This window comes from Rhinopithecus roxellana, chromosome 8 (assembly GCF_007565055.1).
Source record: "Rhinopithecus roxellana isolate Shanxi Qingling chromosome 8, ASM756505v1, whole genome shotgun sequence".
Classification (NCBI taxonomy): domain Eukaryota; kingdom Metazoa; phylum Chordata; class Mammalia; order Primates; family Cercopithecidae; genus Rhinopithecus; species Rhinopithecus roxellana.
Window position 1 is genome coordinate 4,668,790 of NC_044556.1, and position 27,850 is coordinate 4,696,639.

A 27,850-nucleotide genomic window follows, 5' to 3' on the forward strand; every position below is an offset into this window, starting at 1 on the left:
TTTGGATCTTTCGTTAAGAAACTTGTTAGGTTAAGCAAATTACTAGTAATATTAAATTATCATTTTCAACAGAATAGCTTCATATTTATACACATGTAATTCTTGTTTGGTGGTACATTTTAATATAACTGACTTTAAAGAATCAAAGTTCTTTTCTGGTGGATATTTTCACTTTTAACACTGGCCTGACTATAATAAACGCTAGTGGATATATCAGCTGAAAGATTATCTATTTCTTGCTCAGGAAACTTAGCTGCGGGGATGCCAGGCTGCTTGGAGCCATGGCTGAAGCCCCATATTACTCGGCCTCGGCAAAAGTAAGGCAGATATCCTATAATGTAGTTTGCACGGGGCATAGGGTGGGGCCTGGCTCGCATGTCATGCAGAGCCGCCGTCAATACAGTGCTGGAACCGTGGACCAGCCAGTGGACAGGAGCATGGGCTTTGCCTGCCGCGGGGGTGCACTATGGGCCAGACAACGCTAACAACATGTTGCGGCAGATCATTCATGTTGCTAGCCTGGCAAAAGCCATCTGGTGAATTAGGAGCTTGGAGTTCTTTAGGGGAGAGGGACTTAGGCTGGGGAAGAACAGACTTACGGGGCAATGCCTGAGGGGAAGGGTTGGGCATATTAGGTGGGGAATGGTCTAGGGGATTTTGTGTATTGTTCTTTTTGCTAGGAACCCCTGAGCCCCTTCCTTCACTGTCTTTTTCATTCAAGATGGTTCTATCTTAATAGGGCACATGTATAACTAATTTTCCTCCAAAGATTAGTTTTTGACTTGCTTCTTTCAATCCTTGGAGGAGGGGAAAGGACGACTCCTTGCCACTAACATAGGGCATAATCTATTTCTTCTCGGGAGGCAGGTCTTCTACTGGCAACATTCTCCATTAGAAGTTCACAAATCCATCCCTCATTTGACTCAAATTCTGGCCAGAAAACTAAGGGTTCAAGGATTCGTTCTTGAGTTTAAAAGGAACAGCAATATTTTATCATTAATTGCTTTTTCTTATGTTTAGTCTTTTCATTATCTTTCTAATATTTTAACATGAGACCTAGGGGACTATTAGGGGGGATATCTTTGTTGCTAACTTTATATTTTTTGCTTGTAATATTTCCTATACTGGGTCCTGGTTAGGCTCAATCCCTCGTAATAGGAATCTCTTGCCTAGGGGCGCTTGCTGTGGCTCAACCCCTCATATTAGGGATCTCTTGCCTATTTGGGGGGTTCCTTGTGGCTCAACCCCTCATATTAGGGGGTCTTTTGCCTATCCTTCACTGGAAGTGTTGCTAAGGCTCAATTCGACTATCCTTTAGCTCCACCTGCTGGAGGTTCCTTGCACTCTTCTTTCACTTCATCCACTCGGGCTGCTTCCCTCGCAGGTTTGTTTCAGATTCCTCTTAGCATTGACGGCAGGTCAGTATAAACCTGTGACAGGACCCCCGAAGGGCTGCCCTAAGCCGTGTGAGGTGAACACAGAACGGCAGATTGGACCCACTCACTCCGCACAGCAGTGGTGCTTGTTACCATTCATGCACTTTCAACCCCCAGAATGCCCTGACACACCCCTCCGACTACCAAAGAATTACTTTGTTGCCGACGTTTCCTACCTTGGTCTGTGCACAGAGTTTACCTGGTCGCCGCGGTGTTGCAAGCCTCTCTTCCCCGCGTTGCTGACAGTCCGGGTTTATTCGTCAAAATGGGTGGGTCTCGATCTCCTGTCCCTGAGGCCACCGCAATGGGGCAGTGGGACGCATCTCCCCAGGGTAGGGTGACCGAGGAACCCTTCCAAAAGGAGAATGGGGATCCCGGACGATCCCTCATAATTGTTGGATATAAAATGCTCCCGGAATAAATGCTCGGTGCCGTGAAATAAAACCAGCACTCAGGCAAAAGTTGAATTCTCTCAGCAAGACAATTTACTACCGCAGAACGGTGCCACTTGCATCAATCAAGATCACAAGAGCACAGAGAACAAAGGAGACCAGCAGATTTTTATCCTTAATGCAGTCCCTATCTCTGTGTCACTCCTTCATGGGCTGGGGTTGGACGGCACAATCTGAGCTGACCCGATTGGCTACTTGAGCTACTTGCATGTATTTTTCTAAATATAGAAGGGGAGGGGGACATGAGGTACAGAGGTGGAGCGTGTGAGACGTGCAGTTTCAGGAGAGCAATGGGTACAGGTAACCAAGGGAACAGATGTGAGTTACTGATTAGAGCTGATGAGAAGGGGGTCGGCTGTTTTAAAGTAACTAGGAGCAAGGAGGAACAGGAAAGTTGAGTTTGAGAACAAATGACAAGGAAGTTAGCAGGCTAATAAATCTTTAAAGAAAAACTCAAATAAATTCACTGTATCTTACAAATCGGACCCCAGAGGCCCCATGCATGTCAAACCCCAAACACTGCCCAGAAGACAGCCCCAGGCTCCAGAGGTACAACACTAGAAAGGACAGAACTCCCACACATACGTGTGCATGTCGGTGTTATGCTTTCCAGGGCTCTTCAGCTTCTCAGAATCCACACTCCTTCTGGAGCTGCTCTGAGCAGCTGGAGGCCACCAGTAGGAGAGGGAGGGTTGCCCGGAAGCCCCCCGGAGCTCCCTTTTCCTCCCTTGGCAGGCTCCAGACTGGCCTCAGGGTGGAGTCACCGACCTCGGGATCTGCTGCCCCCTGCAGGTTATTCAGCTACTTCTCACCCCGTTGATCACTTCCATGACACAAACATCCTCAATCCCATTGTGTGAATAAGACACCAGCACAGTCCCTGCTCTCCTCCTATGTTTATGTATAAAGTGGGGTAGGAAAATTCTAAGATAACTTAAGTGCATTTAAAAGATTTCCAGATTGTGGTGGAGGTGGCAGCTGAGGGACCCGCGTTCAGTGACACTGCAGCACCTCCAGGCCAGGCTGGTCGGAGAGATGGTGGAAAGCTGGAGATGGATGTGGATATGTGGAGGGAGCATTCCAGGGAACTGGGATCTGCAGCAGCGCGGCTCTAGGGCCCGGACCCCGGGAGAGCAGAGATGGGGGCTCCCGGGACAGCACGCTCAGGAAGGAGAGAGGGGCGGTTTCCATGGGACAGGGGTGCTGTGGCAGCTGGTGTGGGCCAGTAGCTATCATAACTAAGCCCGACTGGGACGTAAAAACTTGGATTCCATGGGAATTTATGAAAAGGAAGGCTCTGATGACAAAGAAGTCATCGATGAGGAGGAGGATAAGGGTCACTGGCAAGCTCGCCCCCTTATGAAAAGAAAAGTGAACACTTAACTACTGCTGCAACATGGGGTCAAAGGATGAGACTCTCACTGTCAGGGAACAGACTGCTGCAGAAGAGATTGCAAAGACCTTTCAACAACAGTCTGGGAGGCCCAGTGCTGTGGATCATGCCTGTAAACCCAACATTTTGGGAGGCCCAAGTGGGAAGATCACTTGAAGCCCGAGGTTGGAGACCACCCTGAGCAGTGAAGTGGGACCCTCCCATCTCCATAAAATTTTTTTAATTACCCAGGAGAAGTGTGTGTACCTGCAGTCTCAGCTACTCAGGAGGCTGAGACAGGAGGGTCACTTGAGCCCCAAAGTTTGAGGCTGCTGTGAGCTGTAATTGGGTACTGCACTTCAGCCAGACACTGTCTCAAAACAAACAAAATAAAAATCCTGGCCGGGCGCGTGGCTCAAGCCTGTAATCCCAGCACTTTGGGAGGCCGAGACGGGCGGATCACGAGGTCAGGAGATCGAGACCATCCTGGCTAACACTGTGAAACCCCATCTCTACTAAAAAATACAAAAAACTAGCCGGGCGAGGTGGCGGGCGCCTGTAGTCCCAGCTACTCGGGAGGCTGAGGCAGGAGAATAGGGTAAACCCGGGAGGCGGAGCTTGCAGTGAGCTGAGACCCGGCCACTGCACTCCAGCCCGGGCGACAGAGCGAGACTCCGTCTCAAAAAAAAAAAATAAATAAATAAATAAAATAAAATAAAAATCCTACCAAACTCCCTGGGGAAACGCTGACCCCCTTTGATGATCAAAGTGCAAAACACAGCAGGTGGTGACATTTCCTTATGGACTGGATCATTCCAGCCACATAAGAGGCTTGAACTATTGAGGATTTGCCAGGAGCGATGGCCTCCTTGCAGTCAATGGAAAAGGCCCTGGTAAAACCATCCCTTTAAACTTTATCAAATTCATCAGGGAGGAAGGGAGGAGGAAAACTTAAACCAAGCTTGCAGCACCTTCAGCATTAATCATTGGGTCAGCTTGTTCTCTGACCTTCCTCATATTTGCTTCATACCTAGTGTCCTAGAACCCCTTAGACCCTAAATGATAGTTCCTGTTAACTGCTCTATAGATAACAACTTGAACATTAGATGTTTTCCCTTTGAATTTCCCTTTGAAATATTTCCTTTTCAGGGCGGGGTGCATTGGTTCATGACTGTAATCTCAGCACTTTCGGAGGCTAAGGTTGGGGGATCACTTGAGCCTGGGCATTCAAGAACAGCCTGGGCAATAGAGTGAGACTCCATCTGTACAAAAAATTTAAAAACAGTCAGCATGGTGGCATGTGCCTTTATTCCCAGCTGCTTGGGAGGCTGAGGCAGGAGAATCCCTTGAGCCCAGGAGTTTGCAGTGAGCTATGATCCCACCACTGCACTCCAGCCTGGGAAAGAGAGCCATACTATGTCTCTTAAAAAACAAAAAAGGCCGGGCACAGTGGCTCCAGCCTGTAATTCCAGCACTTTGGGAGGCCAAGACGGGCGGATCACGAAGTCAGGAGATCGAGACCATCCTGGCTAACACAGTGAAACCCCGTCTCTACTAAAAAAAATACAAAAAACTAGCTGGGCAAGGTGGCGGGCGCCTGTAGTCCCAGCTACTTGGGAGGCTGAGGCAGGAGGACGGCGTAAACCCGGGAGGCAGAGCTTGCAGTGAGCTGAGATCCGGCCACTGCACTCCAGCCTGGGCGACAGAGCGAGACTCCGTCTCAAAAAAAAAAAAAAAAAAGAAAGAAAAGAAAAAAGAAATCCAAACATTTGTTGGTCTTCAGATTATTGGAGAGCATTATCTGACACTTAGTCCAACGTTTGATACCAATATGTAGAATTATGAGAAAGGGGCACTTTGGGACTGGGACACAGCTCCGCAGTTAATGTGTTAGTATGCTGACATACTAACTTCAGCAAGACACGGTCTCAAAAAAAAAAAAAAAAAAAATCCCACAAAACTCCCTGGGCATGGTGGCTCATGCTTATAATCCTAGCACTTTCGGAGACTGAGCTGGGAGGACTGCTTAAGAAAAAGAATTAGAGAACAGCCTGGGCAACATAGCATAATCCTGTCCCTATTATTTAAAATTCTAAATAAAAGTCTGAAAAGTGGCATTTCCCACCTATTCTCTATGAGGGAGTCCTCATCTACATAACAAGGTCTCCTTAGCTACACAGAAGGCAAGCTTCTTCCCTTCCTCTTCCCTAATCTGTCTTGCCATTAAACCTGATTTACCCACCAAATCCGGGATTTTTTGGTCAGCCACATCTGCATTCTTTCCTGGCCTCAGAATGGTATATAAGCTTTTTTGTCTTATTGTTGGGTGGGTCTTCATTCTGAAGGCTCCCATATATAAATGTTAAATAAATTTATATGACTTAATCCAAGTTCCATGATCTGAAAACATTTTTCCTGTCTTTTCACCTTATTTTATAAAAAAAAAAAGTGCAAGAATATGCATATCTAAAAATGAGCATTTTCGTATGTCAGAAATCAAGGTATTTTTCACATATAACCAGAAAATTGTATTCGTATTTAATAACGCCCTAGTATCAACACATTGAGGGATATTAAAACATCATTGATAGTGTTAAGCAGAATTCTGGAAGTTTAGCTTTGAATACATTTCATTTTGTCGGTTAAACATTGAAGAGAGTGTGTGGTGTTAGGATATGTATTGGTTTTCATCCAGGGTAATAATGTTGAGTGTGTTAGGCCTCCGGGAAAGTCCTTGACCTTCTCTTGCCCTCCTTCCACTCTAATTTAGTTTCCCTACCTTTTTGATTGTGGGTCTTAAAACCCTCCCATGAGAGGGTCCCACTGACTTCATGAAGAGTTTTTTCCTACAGAGTGTAGCCTTGGAAATACTCATTAGATTCCCTATCTGTAGCTGTGTGTCTGAAGGTAGTTCCAGCATAAACTACGAGTCTGAGAATTGCTTAAATAACTTATTTCTAAATGCTGAAACAAAAATTTCAGATTTCCTTGTCTAACCAGATGCAGAAAAGCATATGTTATAGATGAAGCATCAGGACTCAAACAGGCACCAATGTCGCTGACTTCCAAAATTAGTGGCGTTCCTGGCATATGAAGATCCTTTGGGACTGTGCTCCAGTGTCCTCTTTGGGGTGCTCCTTGGGCTCTTTGTGAAGCATCAAGACACCCCCATATCCAGGCCAATGTCAGGCTCTCCAGTGTGTTCTGTTCATCACCCTCACCCTGCACTTTCATTGTCACTGTCATTGGCCATTCCAACACTGCTTGCATCCTGTGGAAAGTCACATTTGGGATCAAGTGAACTGTGTTCTTTCTACTCTTTGGTGAAAAGTATCAGGGTGTATTTGGCCTTCAAGGGAGAAGGATGAGACAGGAGTTGGATGCAGGTGCATCCAACTTTTTTTTTTTTTTTTTTTTTTTTTTTTCATGAGACGGAGTCTCGCTGTGTCGACTAGGCTGGAGAGTGCAAAGGTGTGATCTCAGTTCACTGTTATCTCTGTCTCCAGGCTAAAGCCATTCTCCTGCCTCAACATCCTTATTAGCTGGGATTACAGGCACACACCACGATGCCCAGCTAATTTTTGTATTTTTAGTAGAGACAGGTTTCACCATGTTAGCCAGGCTTGTCTTGAACTCCTGACCTCAAGTGATCCACCTGCTTTGGACTAGCAAAGTGCTGGGATTACAGGTGTGAGCCACCGTTCCTGGTCAGGTTTCACTGCCTTGTCTTCCCTGCTCTGAGTTACTTTGTATGATCATGACAATCAATGATTCCACCCTTCACTGATGTGGATACATTATCTGGGACTGGGTATGTCACTTCCACACACAGACAGGGTTTGGTCAGTGATTGATGCTGCATCCTGTGGTGCCTGGATTTTGAACTTAGGGAGTTTTAAATAAGTGTTTCTGAAGAGCAGCTTCATTGGCGCCTTAAAGGAAGTGACTGAATTGGTCTATGCCATTGCATAATATATAAAAGAAACTTCCATGTTGCTGTTAACTTTACACTGCTGATACAAGCAGGCTGTTGACAAGTTAGCATCAACAGCACATTATCAGAGAAAGACAGGCTTGTATTTAGACAATTTACACAAATTTTTAGCCTCCTATGACTCAGTAAAGCAATTTGAAAAAATGTAGCTTTATAAGGCATAAATGAATTTATATGTTTTAACTAAGGTACTTTCTGATAAACAGTGCCCATACATTTTAGGAAATATTTTAGTCTTTAGAGATTAAGTAAGGCAAAAACGGGTCCAGGAGTCTACAGATGACCTCCCCTCACCACAAGGTCAAGTCTTTTTTTTTTTTTTGAGACGGAGTCTTGCTTTCGCTCTGTCACCCAGGCTGGAGTGCAGTGGCGCAATCTCGGCTCACTGCAAGCTCCACCACCCGAGTTCACGCCATTCTCCCGCCTCAGCCTCCTGAGTAGCTGGGACTACAGGCACCCGCCACCACGCCCAGCTAATTTTTTGTATTTTTTAGGAGAGATGGGGTTTCACCGTGTTAGCCAGAGTGGTTTCAATCTCCTGACCTAGTGATCCACCTGCCTTAGCCTCCCAAAGTGCTGGGATTACAGGCATGAGCCATCTCACCTGGCTCTAAGGCCAAGTCGTTTTTTGTGTTATTTTTGAGATGGAGTTTCACTGTTATTGCCCAGGCTGGAGTACAATGGTGTGACCTCAAGCTCACTGCAACCTCTGCCTCCTATATTCAAGTGATTCTCCTGTGTCAGCCTCCTGAACAGCTAGGATTACAGGAGCATGCCACCACGCCCTGCTAATTTTTGAATTTTTAGTAGAGACGGAGTTTGATCATATTGGTCAGAATGGTCTCAAACTCCTGACCTCGGCTTCCCAAAGTGCTGGGATTACAGGCGTCAGCCACCATGCCCAGCCAAGGCCAAGTCTTTTACTGTTGGAGAGACACATGTCATATACCAGGTGTATGAGACAGTGCTCCTCAGTGACCATGATGAATCAGGACAAAAAGAAGGGCATTTTCTAACTATATTTCTAAATGTGACAAAGGAAAACATATTTCAAATCATAAACATGACCAAAATTTTTCTCTTCTTACTAATGTGACTTGTAATTCTCATACATCTCACAGTCATTTATGGCTTTTAGTCATCTTTATCACTATGGTATATTACATCCTTGCTGACAGCAGGTATGGCACTGCTGGTTTTGGAGAAGGCGGCACTCAGAGGTACATGAGATAACTATTGGTATTATGAGTGAATAAAAAATTAGGGTTGAGGCTGGGCACGATGGCTCATGTCTGTAATCCCAGCATTTTGGGAGGCCGAGGCGGGGCAAACCATGAGGTCTGGAGTTCGAGACCAACCAGATCAATATGGTGAAACCCCATCTCTAATACAAAATACAAAAAATCAGCCTGGCATGGTGGTGCACGCCTGTAGTCCCAGCTACTCAGGAGACTGATGCAAGAGAATCGCTTGAAACCTGGAGGCAGACGTGGCAGCAACCTGAGATCATGCCACTGCACTCCAGCCTGGGCGACAGAGTGAGATTCTTTCTGGAAAAAAAAAAAAAAAGAAAAGAAAGAAAGAAAGAAAGAAAAAGAAAGAAAGAAAGAGAGAGAGAGAGAGAGAGAGAGAGAGAGAGAGAAAGAAAGAAAGAAAGAAAGAAAGAAAGAAAGAAAGAAAGAAAGAAAGAAAGAAAGAAAGAAAGAAAGAGAAAGAAGGAAAGATTGATTAGAGTTAGATAAAGTACCTAAGTATGAAAAGTATGAAAAGTAAAATTTCCAAAAAAAAAAAGATGCCTGGCATTTTATCCACATGGTTATACTGAATCACAATGTCCAAGTAATAACAATTTAACAGTATAAGGTTGATCTAATACATGACACCAATGGGGTATTATAGCTTCTTAATTATTTAAAAAGAATAACATTTGTTAGTATGCAGTTATTATAAACAGTTAATTGTTTACATTCATTAGGTGTATTCAAAGAATCTTTTCAAGTCTGAATGCTTTCCCATACTGCTTACATTCATAGGGTTTCTCTCGAGTGTGAGTCCTTCCATGGATTTGAAGGTGTGAGGCTGATCTGAAGGCTTTCCACATTGCTTACATTCACAGGGCTTCTCTCCAATGTGAGTTCTTTCATGATATCGAAGGGAACTAGAAGAAATGAAGGCTTTCTCACACTGCATACACTCATAGGGTTTCTCTCCCATGTGAGTCCTTTCATGATATTGAAAAGAAGTGGAAGAAATAAAGGCTTTCACACATTGCTTACATTGATAGGGTTTCTCCCTAGTGTGAGTTCATGATACTGAAGAGAACTGGAAGAAGTGAAAACTTTGCCACATTGCTTACCTTCATAGGGTTTCCTTCCAGTGTGAGTCTTTTCATGTCTATGAAAGGAAGTAGGCAAGCTGAATGCTTTCCTGTATTCTTCACATTCATAGGGTTTCTCTCCAGTGTGTTTTGCATGTATTCAAAGGATCTTGGCAGATGTGAATGCTTTCCCACAATGCTTACATTCATAGGGCTTCTCTCCTCTGTGCATCCTTTCATGTATTTGCAAAGAAGAGAAATTATGGAACACTTTTCCACATTCCTTACATTCATAGGGTTTCTCTCCAGTGTGTCCTTTTATGAATTCAAATATTTTTGACAGATCTGAAGGCTTTCTCACATTGCTTACATTCATAGGGTTTCTCTCCAGTGTGTCCTTTTATGAATTCAAATATTTTTGACAGATCTGAAGGCTTTCCCACATTGCTTACATTCATAGGGTTTCTCTCCAGTGTGAGTCCTACCATGCTTTCGAAGGTGTGAGGTAGATATGAAGGCTTTCCCACATTGCTTATACTCACAGGGGTTCTCTCCAGTATAAGTCCTTTCATGATATTGAAAGGAAGTGAAAGAAAAAAAGGCTTTACCAAATTGCTTACATTCGTTGAGTTTCTCTCCAGTGTAAGATTTTTCATGTATTTGAAATGACTTGGCAGAATAAAAGCCTTTCCCACATATCTTACATTCATAAGGTGTTTCTACAGAGTGCATTCTTATGTGTGCTTGCGTCCTTTCATGAATTTGACGGTTCCTGGCAGATCTGAAGGGTTTCCTACATTCCTTCCATTCATACGGTTTCTCTCCATTGTGCGTCCTACCATGCATTCGAAGGTGTGGGGCACATCTGAAGGTTTTCCCTCATTGGTTACACTCACAGGGTTTCTCTTCAGGGTGACTCCTACCATGCATTTGAAGGACTGAGGCAGCTCTGAAGGCTTTCCCACATTGCTTGCATTTATATGGCCTCTTTCCAGTGTGAGTCCTTTCATGATATCGAAAGGAACTGGAACTAATGAACATTGCTTGCATTCATAGAGTTTCTCTCCAGTGTGAGTTTTTTCATGTCTTTGAAACGATTTGGAACAATAAAAGCCTTTCCCACATATCTTACATTTATAAGGTCTTTCTACAGGAGTGTATTCTTATGTGTGCTTGCGTCCTTTCATGACTTTGAAGGTTATTCACATATCTGAAGGCTTTCCCACATTCCTTACATTCATAGGGTTTCTCTCCAGTGTGAGTCCTACCATGCACTCGAAGGTGTGAGGCAGATCTGAAGGATTTCCCACATTGGTTACACTCATAGGGTTTCTCTCCAGTGTGAGTCCTTTCATGATATCGAAGGGAACTGGAATGAGGGAAGGCTTTACCACATTGCATGCATTTATAGGGTTTCTCTCCACTGTGAATTTTTTCATGTCTTTGAAATGAATTGGCAGAACAAAAGCCTTTCCCACATATCTTACATTCATAAGGTCTTTCTCCAGAGTGCATTCTTACAGTGTGTTTGAAAACTTGGAAGAGAGGATAATGCTTTCCCACACTGCTTACATTCATAAAGTTTTTTCCTAGAGTGGATCCTTTCATGTATACGAACGTAACGGGGACATGTGAATGCTTTCCCACATTCCTTACACTGATAAGGCTTCTCTCCCGTGTGACTCCTTTCATGTCTACGATAGGATCTGGGACTATGAAATGCTTTGCCACATTCCTGATATTCGTAAGGCTTCTCCCCAGTGTGAGTTCTTTTATGTATTCGAAGGGTAGCAGAATAACTGAAGGATTTACCACATTGTTTACATTCATATGGTTTCTCTCCAGTGTGAGTTCTTTCATGGATAAGATATAATCTGAGGCAATGGAAGGTTTTCCCGCAAAACTTACATTTATAAGGTCCATCCCCACTGTGCATTACCATGTGTCTTTGAATGCTTGAATAGAAAACAAAGGTTTTTCCACATTCTTTACAAGCATAGGGTTTCTCTCCAGTGTGATCCCTTTCTGGTGTTCTAAAGGAGGGGCGATATCTGAAGGCTTTTTTAGGTTGTTGACACTTAGATGGCTTCGGTCCATATTCCTGATACTCATATGCCTTATGTCCAATGTCACCTCTGATGTTCATATTAAAAGATGAGTTACCTATGCCAACTTCTCCACACACAAAGCTGTCACATGATTTTACTTCAGAAGAAGCTTTTTTCTCCTGGAAGTTCAGCCTGTCTTGTGGAACCTGGGTAAAAGTTTCTCCACAATGACTGTCTTCTTTAATTTCATTGACTTTATCTTCTATGAGACTCCTGTCAAAAGTGAGAAGCACATTACGAAGGGTTTGTTTATAAGTAATTTTATATTCATCAACAAGTACTACACTTGCATTTTTAACCCTGTCCATCAAAGTATAGGCTTTCGGCCCTGGCTGAATTGTTTGAAGGTGACTGGACAACGTGTTCTACAAGGTGTCCCAGCCATAACTATTATTTTAAAAAATGTTTATATGGGACTTCTTAATACTCTTCCCAAGTAAACTATTTTACAAATACTAAATACTCTGTGTCATTTTTCTTTTGTTTCAGGGTCTAGTCCTGTTGCCCACGCTGGAGTGCAGTGATATCATCATAGCTTACTGCAGCCTTAACTGGCTCAAGTGAACCTCCTGCCTCAGTCTCCTGAGTAGCTGGGACTACAGACCACAATGCCCAGCTCATTTTTTGCTGTTGTTGACTTGTGGTCTTGTTATCCTGCCCAGGCTGTTCTTGAACTGCTGGCCTCAATCTATCCTCCTATCTCCACTTCTCAAAGGACTAGGATTACAGGATTGAGTCCACAGCCTAGGCCACATTTACATATATGTTTTTTGATCACATATTCTAAAAATAAATGAATTTGATCCTGGACTTAAGTTCTTTGTTTTACTTATTTTTAATATATTGTCATATTCTAAGATTGTCTAGAGAGACACTGCTTTGTCTTATGTACAAATTACCTGAAGTTTCTCCTGGGGTTTTGGTACTCATATTCAATGTTCTGGTCTTTCCAACTTTTTCCTAAAATACAGACACACAAAAATAGTCCTGAGGCATTATAAAATTGTGAAAAAATTATTAGATTCTATGCCCATGATTTACTGTAGCCATACCTCATTTATTCATCAAAGTATTTCCTGTCTATGTTCTAAATCACTCAACAGCATTGATAAGCTAGAAACACTGGTTCACTAATGCACTGAGGAAAGGAATACTGTCATCCTTACCTATAGAGGTCAGGTTCCTGAAAGTTTCCAGCATCACTTCCCTGTAGAGATTCCTCTGGGAAATATCCAGCAAAGCCCACTCCTCCTGGGTGAAGTTCACAGCCACATCCTCAAAGGCCACTGGGTCCTGAAACATCTCACATGTGTAGAAGAGGATGGGTGAGAGTGACAGCACTGGGGGCCTAGACTCTATTCTCAAGAAGTTCTCAGGATGCTGTGGACTCCAAACATTTATTCCCTGCTTTGCTCATCAGATCCCTTTCTCCCTGTGTATACTTACCTTCTTCCATAAAGCAACTTTTTTTTTTTTTTTTTTGGAGACAGATTTTCACTCTTGTTGCCAAGGCTGCAGTGCAACGTCGTGATGCTGGCTCACTGCTGGGGTACAAGCACTTCTTATTCCTCAGCCTCCTGAGAAGCTAAGATTACAGGCATGTGCCACCATACCCAGCTAAGTTTGTATTTTTACTAGAGACAGGGTTTCTCCATGTTGGTCAGGCTGCCGACCTCAGGTGATCTGCCTGCCTCAGCCTCCCAAAGTGCTGGGATTATAGGCGTGAGCCACCATGCCCGGCCAGCAATTGTTTCTTTTTCAAGACAGCGTCTTGTTCTGTTACCCAGGCTGGAGTGTAGTGGCACCATATTGGCTCACTACAACGTCTTACTCCTGGGTTCATGCGATTCTCATGCCTCAGCCTCCTGAGTAGTTGAGACCACAGGCATGTGCCACCACACCTGGCTAGTTCAAAAAGCAATTGTGATGCTAGAACTGAACAAGGGGTAAAGCCACAGCTGAATAGGAAAATGTGTGTATTCACTGAATCCAGGGAGAAAAGTGAGCTGCCTGGCTGTCCCTAATGTCTCTTTGGACTGTGGGTCTGCAGCACCTGTCATAATAGAGTCCTGTGAATTCATATGCAGAACAAAGTTAACATTAGCAGTTCTGAGGCCGTGTATCCTTGAAAATGCCTGTTCCCAAAGTCTAATCTTTGATGATATTGTCAGAGGAAGCAGATAGCTAGCAATTAGCACAAGGGGGAGCCCCTGGGAAATCTCACACCCCCAGGGACCACCTGAAACAGGCATGCTAGATATAAGCAGAGAGTAGGGGAATCACCTAGGTAGAAAGAAACTTCCATTATGATCTCCAGGAATCATTCACTTTGCAGTTATCCTGCCAGAATGTAGCTAGATAGATGCTGACAGGGCAAAGGGGACATTCCTAAAAAAAAACTTGGCACTGTATGTACACAAGAGGGCAAACAAGAAACTCCTAAGAGATACCCAGGTGTAAGAAGCACAGATTTACCCACTATACGACCTTCCTGAGGTGGCAGTAATGAGCAATGCAGCCACCCACATATCCATTGACGGCTGAATGGAAAAACAAAATGTGGTAAGCATATACACAAAATGGGATATTATTTACTCTTAGAAAATGACATCTTAGCTGGGCATGGTGGCTCACACCTGTAATCCCAGCACTTTGGAACGCCGAGGTGGGCAGATAGCCTGAGGGTCGGAGTTTGAGATCAGCCTGACCAGCATGGAGAAACCCCATCTCTACTAAAAATACAACATTACCTGGGTGTGGTGGCACATGCCTATAAACCCAGCTACTCAGGAGGCCGAGGCAGGAGAATTGTTTGAACCTGGGAGGTAGAGGTTGAGGTGAGCCAAGATTGTACCATTGCACTCCAGCCTGGGCAACAAGAGTGAAACTCCGACTCAAAAAAAAAAAAAAAAAAGGGAAAAAGAAAATAACATCTTGGCCTGTACTACAACATTCATGAAATCTTAGGATAATTGAAAAAAGCAAAATACAATAGAATTCATCTTAGAGAACTTACATAGATTTGTCAAACTATCTCAACTGTACATGTAAAATTTCTTAAGCCGTTAAGTTTTATATTTTCTTTTAAGATAAGTAATGATAAAAAATCACAGTAGCAGCCAGGCACGGTGGCTCATGCCTATAATTCCAGCACTTTGGGAGGTTGAGGCGGGCGGATCACCTGAGGTCAGCAGTTTGAGACCAGTTTGGCCAACATGGTGGAACTCCATCTCTAAAAAAATACAAAAATTAGCCAGGCGTGGTGGCACGTGCCTGTAGTCCCAGTTACTTGAAAGGCTGATGCAGGAGAATAATTTGAACCTGGGAGGCGGAGGCTGCAGTGAGCCGAGATCATGCCACTGCACTCCAGCCAGGGCGACACAGTGAGTCTCTTATCTTAAGACAAACAAACAAAACGCCACGAGAATGTCCTAACAGAGGCAGAAAAGGCATCTGACAAGCCTTAACCAATTTATGCCTAATGTTCCATTTTTGGAACACTAAGCATGTGGGAGTTATTTATATCCTACTGCTCAAGGTCATGGCCAAAGTCTGATTTTTCACACGTCTGCAATTCAAAAAAGTGCAACCTCCAGCATAAATGTATTAATATCTCCTGATCATTAGAAACATTGAATAAACTAAATATACAAGAGAAGATTCCATAAGATGACAAGAGAGGCACTAGGAACACAGAAAAACCTACTATAAAGACATGTATTAAAAATGCAAACCTGGAGGCCAAAGCAGACAGATCAATCGAGCCCTGCAGTTTGAGACCAGCCTGGGCAACATAAGGAGACTCCGTCTCTATAATAAAATAAAAAATTAGGCATGGTGGCACAAAACAAATGGTATTGAAACACCTGAATTAGCAAAAGCAAAGAAATGAATTAGACACAGAACTGCACCTTTTACAAAACTATTTCCTAATGAATCATTTACTTACATGGAAAACGCAAAACTCACAACTTCTTTCACACTTGTGAAAACCAAGACAACCTTGGATTTGCCAATAAGGTTTCACACACAACACAAAAAACATGATCTGTGAATGAGAAAATCAATAAATTGGACTTCATTGAAAACAAAAATGTTTTGGAAAAGACTGTTAACAGAATAAAAAGACAGGTGGCAGACTGGGACAAAATATTTGCAGAACACCTATCTGATCAAGAACTGGTACCAAAAACTGGACTCCTAAAATTCTAAAAAAACAAACAAACAAAAAGCAACCAATCAAAAAATAAGCAGAAGGTCGGGCACAGTGGCTCATGCCTTAATCCCACCATTTTGGGAGGCAGAGATGGGTGGATCACCGAGGTCAGGAGTTTGAGACCAGCCTGACTAACATGGTGAAACCTCGTCTCTAGTAAAAATACAAAAATTAGCTGGGCCCGGTGGTGTGAGCCCGTAATCCCAGCTACTCAGGAGGCTGAGGCAGGAGAATCGCTGGGACCTGGGAGACAGGTTGCAGTGAGTCAAGATCACACCACTGCCCTCCAGCCTGTGTGACAGAGCCAGACTCAGTCTCAAAAAAAAAAAAAAAAAAAAAAAGCCCCAATTTTCCAAATATATCTCCCCCTAAAGAATGTAATTATGGCAAACAAACATATGACAGGATGTTCTACATTACATGTTATCAAAGAGCAAATAAAAACAGGCTGGGTGGAGTGGCTCACACCTGTAATCCAGCCCTTTGGGAAACTGAGGTGGATGGATCACCTGAGCTTAAAAGTTTGAGACCAGCCTGGCCAACATGGCCAAACCCTGTCTCTAGTAATAATACAAACAGCAGCCATGCGTGGCCAGCGTACACCTGTAATCCCAGCTACTCGGGAGGCTGAGTAAGGAGAATCGCTTGAACTCGGCAGGCAGAGGCTGCAGTGAGCTGAGATCGCTCCACTGTATTCCTGTCTGGGCAACAAGAAGGAAACTCTGGCCAGGCGCGGTGGCTCACACCTGTAATCCCAGCACTTTGGGAGGCCGAGGTGGGCGGATCACAAGGTCAGGAGATCGAGACCATCCTGGCTAACAAGGTGAAACCCCATCTCTACTAAAAATACCAAAAATTAGCTGGGCGTGGTGGCGGGCGGCAGGAGAATGGCGTGAACCCGGGAGGCGGAGCTTGCAGTGAGCCGAGATCGCGCCACTGCACTCCAGCCTGGGCGACAGAGCAAGACTCCGTCTCAAAAACAAAAAAAAAAAAAAGAACGAAACTCCGTCTCCAAAGAAAAAAAAAATTGGAAAACAACAATGAAGCAGCAGCAAATACCTGGTGGAGTAGCTAAAATCCAAAACACTGACACTTCCTAATGCCAATGACAGTGAACTCTCCTTCACTATGGATGTGAATGGAAAATTCTACAGCCGATTTGGAAGACAGTCTGCGGATCCCTGAAGAAAATAAGCGTGGTATTACTGATTCAGTAGTCTCATTCCTACATATTGACCTAAACGAAGTGAAAACTGATGTCCACACAAAAGTCCTCCCACAAACATTTTTAGCAGCTACTCATAACTGCCAAAAACTAGACTCAAACAAGGTGAGTCTTTAAAAAAAATAATAATAATAATAGACAAGGTCTCACACTGTATCTACCAGGCTGGTCTCTAACTCCTGGCCTCAAGCAATCTTCTCACCTCAGTGTCCCACGTGCTGGGAACTCAGGGATGCGGCATCACACCAGGCTCAAGAGGAATCTTTCAACAGGGGAATAAAGAAACAAACCATGGTAACATCTGTACAATAGAATGTTACTCAGTGATGAAAGAAAATAGTGGCCCTGGCCCCGCGCGGTGGCTGCCGCCTGTAATCCCAGCACTTTGGGAGGCCATGGCGGGTGGATCACCTGAGGTCAGGAGTTCGAGACCAGTCTCAACATGGAGAAACCCCGTCTCTACTAAAAATACAAAATTAGCCGGGTGTGGTGGCACGCGCCTGTGATCCCAGCTACTCGGGAGGCTGAGGCAGGAGAATCACTTGAACCCGGGAGGCAGAGGTTGTGGTGAGCCAAGATCATGCTATTGCACTCCAGCCTGGGCAACAAGAGTGAAACTCCATCTCAAAAAAAAAAAGAAAGAAAAAAGAAAAAAAAAATGAGTGGCTGGACATGGTGGCTCACAAGTGGAATTCAGGCACTTTGGGAAGCTGAGGTGGGAGGATCACCTGAGCTGGGAGTTTTAGACACTGTCTTTAACAAAACAAACATCTTTAGATAAATAAAGAAAAGTAAAAAATAAATGAGTTGTCAAGCAACAAAGATATTTAGAGACCTTCAATGCATATTTTTACATGAAAGAAGCAAGTCTGAAATGGCCACTTACAGCATCATTCCAAATATGTGATATTCTGGAAAATGCAAAACTCTAGAGGCAGGAACATCATCATTTGTTGCCAGGGATAAACAGGGATGGCAAAAGAGTGAGGGGAGAGGTATGATTAGAAGGAGCACAGGGGATTTTGAGGGCAGTGAAATGCTTCTGTATAAGACTGCGTTGGTGTGATACATGTACTGTGATGGTGGATACATGACACATGCAGTTGTCTTAAACTACAGAACAAAAGAGTGAACTTTAATGTAAAAGATGGACTTTAGGTAATAACAGCATTGGCTTCTTCAATTTTCATCATGTTCACATGTAATGTAGTCTTGCTTCAGTTGTAGGATACACTACACAAAGTCAATATGGTTTCTTTGGTTTAAAACTATTTTTTTTTTTTGAAACAGGGTCTTCCTATGTTGCCTAGGCTGGCCTCCAACACTGGAGTTCAAGCCATCCTCCTGCTTTGGCCTCCCTAAGTGGTAGGATTACAGGTATGAGGCACAGCACCAGCCAGTCAAGATGTTTAAAATACGGGGAACTATGAGCCTGGAAGAAAAATGCGGGAACTCTGTGGATTATCTGCTCAATGTTTTGGGTAAACAACCACTGTCCTAAATAATAAAATCAACTAAATAAGAAAGTGAATTAATTATCATTCCGTATAAGGTTCCATATAACTGAGTTAAAATAAAATCTGATATAAAAGATCACATATTGGTTATCATTTGCATAAAAAGCATGCAAAAATAAAACATACTGATGAGGATGCGTACCCAGGTTGTGAAAGTATAAGGAAAAGTAAGGCAATTATCTTACCATTCCTAATACTGGCTCCATCATTATTATTTGAATTCATTGTGCAATTCTTTTATGTATTTATTGCATATGTAACAGTTTCAGTAAGTTTCTAGAATGCACACTCTATACAGAAACAAATCTCAGTGAATTTTAATTAGCAGCCACAATCTGTTGAATATAATTTTTAAAAGACAAAATACCCTATTGAAACTAATTTTTTTCTTGTTCCTTTTCCTTTCTTTTTTTTGAAACAGGGTCTCATTCTGCTTCCCAGGCTAGAGTGTAGTGGTGCAATCATAGCTCACTTCATCCTCGAACTCTCAGACTCAACAGATCCTTCTACCTCAGCCTCCTGAGTAGCTGGGACTGCAGGCACACATCACAGTGACGAGGTGATTTTTTGTATAGGCAAAGCTTGCCATGTTGCCGACACTAGAATAATCTCTTTATTTATTTTATTTTTTTTTTTGAGATGGAGTGCAATGGCGCAATCTTGGCTCACTGCAACCTTGGCCTCCCGGGTTCAAGTAATTCTCCTGCCTCAGCCTCCCGACTAGCTGGGATTACAGGCATGCGCCACCTGGCCTGGCTAATTTTGCATTTTTAGTAGAGACAGGGTTTCTCCATGTTCATCAGGCTGATCTCCAACTCCTGACCGCAGGTGATCCGCCTACCTCTGCTTCCCAAATATTGGGATTACAGGCATGAGCCATCATGCCCAGCCACTAATTTCTATTAAAACTAATTTTCTTGAAGTCCAAAAAAGTCTCAGGAAGGATATATAAAATGATTCTTATGTAAAAAGTCTACACTGAAAAACATCAATATAAAATGAAATAAATGGAAAAATGTCATGTGTCCTTAAAAGGAGATTAAATAGCACTATGATGTAACCTTTCTGAGAAATATGACTAGTTATATTTTATTCCATGAAATGTACAAGGCAGTTTGTTTTGTTCACTAAAATTAAGAAAAAACTACTTCTAAAAACTGAAATACAAGACAATGACTAAGAATAACCAAGATGCTCTACAGAATATGGTTGGGGGGTGTTATGGCGTGAATATTTGCACCACTCCAAAAAAAATCACACATTAATAACCTACCCCCCAATATAGTATTAGAAGTTGACATCTCTGAAAAGTCATTAGGATTAGATGACAGCATTAAGAGTCGATCCTTTCTGAATGAGATTAGTGCTCTTATAAGAAGACACAGGAGAGCCGGCTTCCGCTCTTTTCTGTCATGTGAAGAAACCACAAGAAGATGACCATCTGCAAACCAGGAAGCGGGCCCTTACCGGACACTAGATCTGCCAGCTCCCTGAACGTGGACTTCACAACCTCAAGAACTGCCAGAAATAAATGTTTATTCTTTAAGTCACCCAGTCTATGGTAATTTGATACAGCAGCCCAAGATAACTAAGATAGAGAGGCAATACACCCAACCACTAAACATCATAGCTTTGAATTCTATACTAGTTAAGAGAAAATGATATTATCAGAGAGATGGAAAGATAGGCCAATGGAAAACAGCAAATTGTGAAACCAGGGCATCTAGTTGTTTTTGTTTGTTTTTGTTTTTTTTGTTTTGTTTTGTTTTGTTTTTTTTTGAGAAGGAGTCTTGGTCTGTCGCCCGGGCTGGAGTGCAGTGGCCAGATCTCAGCTCACTGCAAGCTCCGCCTCCCGGGTTCACGCCATTCTCCTGCCTCAGCCTCCCGAGTAGCTGGGACTACAGGCGCCCGCCACCTCGCCCGGCTAGTTTTTTGTATTTTTTTAGTAGAGACGGGGTTTCATCGTGTTAGCCAGGATGGTCTCGATCTCCTGACCTCGTGATCCACCCGCCTCGGCCTCCCAAAGTGCTGGGATTACAGGCTTGAGCCACCGCGCCCGGCCTTGTTTTGTTTTTTTTACCGGAGTTTCACTCTTAGTGCCCAGGCTGGAGGGCAATGGTGTGATCTCGGCTCACTACAACCTCCACCTCCCAGGTTCACATGATTCTCCTGTTTCAGCCAACCGAGTAGCTGGGATTACAGCCATGCACCACCACGCTTGGCTAATTTTGTACCTTTAGTAGTGACGGGGTTTCACCAGATTGGTCAGGCTGATCTTGAACTCCTGACCTCGGGGGTTCCTCCAGCCTCAGCCTCCCAAAGTGCTGGGGTTACAGGCGTGAGCCACCGTGCCCAGTCTGGGCATCTGTTTAAGGTAATGTGAAACTATGACAAACCAGGTGTTGCCAGCCAATGATACAAGTGGTGAACACTTAACAGAAAAAGCAGGGACAAATGGTTCTCTACCGGAGAATAATCAATCTGCTACCCATCATCTCCATATACAATAATTTAATTCATTCTAGAGCTGCCGGATATGGTGAGTTCTTATAATTACATGTTACCTTAGCATGCATTTTCTTTACGGATTTAACTTTTTCAGAAGAAAACTTTATCCAAACTCAACAGAGTTTCTAATTCTCCACCTCCTCTCAGTTCCTCCATGGGGTCAACTCACATATATTTCTTTTTTTTTTTTTTTTTTTTGAGACGGAGTCTTGCTCTGTTGCCCAGGCTGGAGTGCAGTGGCCAGATCTCAGCTCACTGTAAGCTCTGCCTCCAAGGTTTACGCCATTCTCCTGCCTCAGCCTCCCGAGTAGCTGGGACTACAGGCGCCCGCCACCTCGCCCGGCTAGTTTTTTGTATTTTTTAGCAGAGACGGGGTTTCACCATATTAGCCAGGATGGTCTCGATTTCCTGACCTTGTGATCCACCCGTCTCGGCCTCCCAAAGTGCTGGGATTACAGGCTTGAGCCACCGCGCCCGGCCAACTCACATATATTTCTTACACGACTGCATTCTGGTGACCACCTCCCTGTGGGACAGCTAGATATAACCAATTTGAATTGTCTTACTAACCCTTACATCCCACATGGATGGCACAGACCAGCTTTTAATCACAGTGTGACTTCACAGAACTAGTGCCTGCTTGCTCTAAATCCACCAGAAACAACTCCCCGAGAGACACCTCCTTGGTCAATTCCCTCAACCCTGAGAAAAGCTCTGGCCCACAGGTCCCTGTCTGTCCTGCTCCCTACCTGCTGGTTGAATGTGCATCCTGGATGTTCCCCCCACTCTGTATTGCTCTGCAGGTGTGCTGCCCTCATCTCCTGGGATTGTGAGCAGTGCACTGTGATGTCATGGGCTTTGTTGAGTTGCCTCTTCTGTGTCTCACTGACCTACGCAATCATTCTTGGATTTGGCCCTAGTGAAAAATGTAATGTAAAGTTAATTTGAAACACTCAAGCTGCAATGTATGAACAATTCTTTACAAGGGACAAACCCACAGAGGGGCAGTGCTGGCTGGAACACAGTGATGTCTGACTCATGTGTCAGCACAGGTCACCCCATCACATGAGACATCTCTCCACCCCCATCCTCCTCACTGAAGCGCTCAGTGACTACTTTCCACCAACACCGCACTATACCCCGCTGTGTACCCCCTTCCATATTCTGATTTGCAGGCTACTGGTCCACCCTGCTGGGGTGGGCTTTCCTTGTCTTTTGGGGTTTTGTCTCCCTTCACAGTTGACACAATCCAGAGGACAGGAATCATCTCTCCTTTCCCTCAATAGCGCCATCCAACTGGCTGACCAGCTGCGTGTCTCCAACTTATGAAAACTGGGGTTGGGAAGGAAAAGCTGAGTATCTCCAGGGGTTGGCTATCTAGATGCAGAGTATACCAGGAGTCTCCCTGCACCAGAAGGCATTCAGCTGCTCTCTTGGGAGTCCCCATTCTCCTACCTCACTCTGTCCCCGGGGAGGAGTGACCCAGGGGCTGATACTCATGAGGCCCTCCAAGAGACAGGGAAGCTGTGGACATATTAGGTCACCCCAATTCTGCCACCCAGGACCAAGAAAACATAGGAGAGTGCACTGAAGACACAATACCCTTTGAAGTTTCCAAAGGGGAGCCTCAACCAAAAGACAATCTGATAAAATGTGTTTCCACAACAGAGGAAAGGAGAAGCATGCACATTTTGACAGGAAAGTGTCTGGTGGTGATTCTCTGAACATTTCACATGAGAGGAAAGGAGAAGTGCTCCATGACTGTTTCCCACCAACACTGCATTCTGTCCCCTGTGTACCCCCATGTATATTTTGCTTTGCAGGCTATTGCTGTACCCCGTTGGAGTGGCCTTTCCTTGTCTTTTGGGATATTTCTCTCTTCACAGTTGAGACAATTCAGAAGACAGGAATCATTTCTCCTTTTCCTCAATAGCAACATCCAACTGGCTGACGGCCATGTGTCTCCAATGAATGGAAACTGGAGTTGGGAGAGAGAAGCTGAGCACCCCAAGAATTGGTGATTTAGATGAAGAGTATACCAGGCATCTCCTCCACCATTAGTCATTCAGGGGCTCCCTCAGGAGGCCCCACTCCTCTAGGCACTGATGGCCACTAGACCCTCCAGGAGACAGGGCAGTAGTGGGGATTTTGAGTCATCCCCAGGCCGTTCTAAAACCCAAAACCTGGAAAAGATAGGAGGGTGTAGGTCTGGGCACGGTGGCTCACGTCTGTAATTCCAGCACTTGGGAGGCCAAGTCCGTTGGATCACGAGATCAGGAGATCGAGAACATCCTCGCTAACACAGTGAAAACCCGTTTCTACTAAAAATACAAAAAATTAGCCAGGTGTGGTGGCAGGCGCCTGTAGTCCCAGCTACTTGAGAGGCTGAGGCAGGAGAATGGCATGAACCCAGGAAGTGGAGCTTGCAGTTAGCTGAGATGGTGCCACTGTACTCCAGTCTGGGCGACAGAGCGAGACTCCGATTCAAAAGAAAAAAAAAAGGATACAAGGGTGTACTGAAGACACATCACCCTGTAAAGTTTCCAGAAAGGAACCTCGTTCCAAAGACATCCTGATAAGGTTGATAAGGTGTCTCTGTCTAGGAAAGATAAAAGGAGGAGAGGCAGAAAAGTTTTTTCAGGAAAATATCTAGTGGTTATTCTCTGCTTTCCTGTCATGTGAAATGTTCAGAAACAGCTTTTACTGCAAGCCCTTGAAGAGTTAGGCTGTTGTATGAGGGTGGAGGATTTGAGGCCCTGCATCCCATATATTTGGAAAAGGCAGGGGGAAACCACTTGCCCTGGAAAGTGTGAAAAAATTTAAATAAGAAGCAATGAGACCGAACTGTGTGTTGTATCCTAAGGTCCTATCTAAGGACACTAAAATCAAATTTAAATAAAACTCTTGAAAATTACTATAGGGAAATGAAATTTATGCTTAATCAGGCACAATCCAACAATTAACCTATGATTACATGACTAGAAATCTTCTACCTATATAGGCTGTGTGAACAAGTAAGTCAGGCCAGGTGTGGTAGCTCACTCCTGTAATCCCAACACTTTGGAAGGCCGAGGCAGACGGATCACTTGAGGCCAGGAGTTCGAGACCAGCCTGGCCAACATGGTGAAACCCCCACCTTTATTAATAATAAAAAAAATTAGCCAAGTGTGGTGGTACGCACCTGTAATCCCAGCTACTTGGGAGGCTGAGGCAGGAGAATTACTTTAACCCAGGAGGCAGAGGCTGCAGTGGGCCAAGATTATACCACTGCACTCCAGTCTGGGTGACTGAGTGAGACCCTGTCTCAAAAAAAAAATCGAAAAACAAAAAAAACACAAGTAATTCAAAAATTTAATCTGGTAGATTTCTAAATTATCTTGAAGCAACGTGATCATGGAGTTGAGTTACGTGACACACAGCTGGAATCCTCCATTCCCTGATTACAAATTCACCTTCTTTCTTTTTTTTTTTTTTTTTTTTCTGAGACAGAGTCTCGCTCTGTCGCCCAGGCTGGAGTGCAGTGGCGTAATCTCAGCTCACTGCAAGCTCCGCCTCCCGGATTCCGGCCATTCTCCTGCCTCAGCCTCCCGAGTAGCTGGGACTACAGACGCCCGCCACCTCGCCCGGCTAGTTTTTTGTATTTTTTAGTAGAGACGGGGTTTCACTGTGTTAGCCAGGATGGTCTCGATCTCCTGACCTCGTGATCCACCCGTCTCGGCCTCCCAAAGTGCTGGGATTACAGGCTTGAGCCACCACGCCCGGCCAGATTCACCTTCTTTCTTACCTATACTGTTTTGTAAAATGTTGTAAATGACTGAAGGAAAACAGGAAAGGCCCTTTCCCTCGTCACTATTTTTTTTTTAAATTTAATACGATTTTTCATAATTGAGATGGGGGTCTCACTATGTTGCCCAGGTTGGTCTTGAACTCCTGAGATCAAGCCATCTACCTGCCTTGGCATCCCAAAATGCTGGGGTTCCAGGTGTGAGCCATCCCGCCAGGCCCCTCTTCACTACTGATCTCTGTAGTAGACTAACTTCCCTCTTGACTTCCTCACACAAAGACTTCATGCCTATCACATTGTCTTCATCTGGAATGTTAAATTCACTCTTTTAAATTGAAAAGGAAATAAAAACCAGCTAGAAAGAAAACAAGCTCTGCGAGAAAAAAGCAAACCATAATGAATTAGGTTGTTAGCCATGTGCAGTGGCTCATGCCGGTAATCCCAGCAATTTTGAAGGCCAAAGAAGGAAGACTGTTAGAGGCCAGGAGCTAGAGACCAGCCTGAGCAACATATCGAGACCCCACGTCCGGAAAAAAATAAAAAATTAGCCAGGTGTGGTAGTGGGCAACTATAGTCTCAGGTACTTTGGGAGGCGGAGGTGCTTGAGCCGGGGAGGTCAAGGCTGCAGTAAGCCATAATCGCACCACTGCTCCAGCCTGGGCCACAAAACAAGACATTGTCTCAAAAATAATAATAATAATAATTAAACTGTTGTATCTCATACATTAGCCTTCTACGGAAAACGTAATCCTGTTGTATTTATTTGCCTTTTGCCTATATAAGTGTCAGGGAAGCAGGGGCCTAGGGGAGCCAGAGTAACACCAATTTAAGTTCAGCTCCATCTTGAGACTAACAAGGAACACTCCTTGCCAGTCACAACCCATGGTCATCAAATGTTTCCCATGAAGGAAACAGCCTGAAGATGCCTGCAAGTATCCTTACACTCCCACAACAACAGAACGTCCCGATGTCCCAATACCCATAACAATACGTGCTTTCAAGATAATTATAGTTCTTTTTTGTTTGTTTTGTTTTGTTTTGTTTTGTTTTCTTTTTGAGACGGAATCTCGCTCTGTCGCCCAGGCTAGAGTGCAGTGGCGCGATCTCGGCTCACTGCAAGCTCCGCCTCCCGGGTTCACACCATTCTCCTGCCTCAGCCTCCCGAGTAACTGGGACTACAGGCGCCCACCACCTCGCCCGGCTATTTTTTTTTTTTTTTTTTTTTTTTTTTTTTAGTAGAGACGGGGTTTCACCGTGTTAGCCAGGATGGTCTCGATCTTCTGACCTCGTGATCCGCCCGCCTCGGCCTCCCAAAGTGCTGGGGTTACAGGCGTGACCCACCGCGCCCGGCCAGACCCTATTTAATTTTAAACCTTAGCCAATCGAGTTAGGTTAGATTGTGAGGTCCAACCCTAGCCAATGAGGAAAGGACACAGAAGTGCTAGGAACTGCGTTAAGGATAAAAAACCCTTCCCTACCCCGCTCGGTGTGCTCTTGCGATCATCTGACCGGCGCAAGCTGCACACTTATGTACAAATAAATTTGCCTTGCTGAGGAATGTTCTGCTTAGATGCTGGTTTTCTTTGTGGCACCGGGCACTTGTTTCTAACAAACCCCACACCCGAGGCGGGATCCCCCCATATCCCTCCCGTGGCCCCCGCATAATGTGGGGAGCCGCGGAGCTGGGGACGCGGAGCTGCCCAGATTGGGATCCGGGGCCGGGCAGCAGTTGCCGTGAAGGGACGGGGCAGGACGCCTGGGGTCCCGGCTGCCGGCCCAGCCTCACCCTGCGGCCGAGGGGACTCGCGTCCCAGACCCCGGAGTCGCGGCGTGGAGGCCCGGGTCCGCCTCAGCCCGTCCTGGCTGATTCCAGCCCCTCTCCCAGTCTCCCGGACGTCAGCCCCCTCACACACACCATTTCTCGGCTTCCAAGGTGTTCCGGTGTCCTCTGCGTGGCTCCCGCGACTAGTGTAGGTCACAGTGCAGGTTACAGAGCGACAGAAGCTCTGGTGGAGGCACCTGGTCCCTCTCGGAGCAAGAGCGCCGAGTTGCTGACTGGTGCCGGCGCAGCACCAAAGGAATGGACGAAGGGCGACTGTCCCCTCCCCCTTCCCCGGATGGACTGCTGACAGGGCCCCGCCCCAGCACCCCTGATTGGATGGGGCGCCAGGCCCCGCCTCCTCCGTCCTGAGTGACAGCAGAAGCCCTGGGTAACCGGGTCCTGCAGATCATGTCTGACTTGTTCCGGCCACAGCGTCTCTAAGCGAGCAGCCTCTCTAAGCGAGCGCCTTCCTTGCGCCCTGGTTATCGGATATTTGCATTTCAAGGCGACTTGCTCCTTATTGTTAGAAGAGGCACTGTTAGCTTCCTCATTCAAGGAGCTGTCCCTGCTCCTTCCTTCTGCACGGGATCACAAGTGTGTGCAGGGCATTTCAGGGCATTTCAATGGAGAGATACGCTTGCCTCAGAGGAGGAGGGGAGCCCAGACCAGGCAAGAGGCATGACTGCACCATGAGAGAGAGGCAGATGTCTTTCAGGGTGCGGGAAATGGGATGAGGCATGGCCAAGGCTTCCTCACATTGCAATGGACTGCTGCAAGGTTTTCCTTGTAAGAGAGCTAACCAAGCCAGAACTTATTAAAGATTTAGAGGCTCTCAGTACTATGTATATCTATCCCTGGTGCATTGACAGTGACTGAAGACCCATTTTTCAGGACACGCTGTGTAGGACTGAGACAGGGAACACGATATAGCACGGCACTTTTATCTCACATATAACCCCCAAGGAGCAGGGTTAACTGAAATGAAAGACTTCAGTTAACCCTGCTCAGGGGAAGCTGTAAATGAAAAATTCTGTAATAGAAATTATGACTTAGGCAGGCCGGGCGTGGTGGCTCATGCCTGTAATTCCAGCACTTTGAG

At 44.9% G+C, this 27,850-nt stretch overlaps 2 protein-coding genes across 2 annotated transcripts; both read right to left on the reverse strand.

The window, feature by feature from the left end:
• Window positions 1–9,024: 9,024 nt before the first annotated feature.
• On the reverse strand, window positions 9,025–10,308 carry LOC115899200 (zinc finger protein 439-like). The gene has a single exon (XM_030936647.1). It carries the CDS (start codon window positions 10,301–10,303, stop codon window positions 9,980–9,982), a length of 324 nt encoding a protein of 107 aa, XP_030792507.1. The 5' UTR covers window positions 10,304–10,308; the 3' UTR covers window positions 9,025–9,979.
• On the reverse strand, window positions 9,025–27,002 carry LOC104661116 (zinc finger protein 440). Its single transcript, XM_010361681.2, is given in 7 exon segments — window positions 9,025–10,722; window positions 10,724–11,092; window positions 11,094–11,892; window positions 12,579–12,639; window positions 12,846–12,972; window positions 21,895–22,061; window positions 26,845–27,002. Coding segments are annotated over 6 exon segments (1,842 nt in total). The 5' UTR covers window positions 21,964–22,061; window positions 26,845–27,002; the 3' UTR covers window positions 9,025–10,305.
• Window positions 27,003–27,850: the final 848 nt, after the last annotated feature.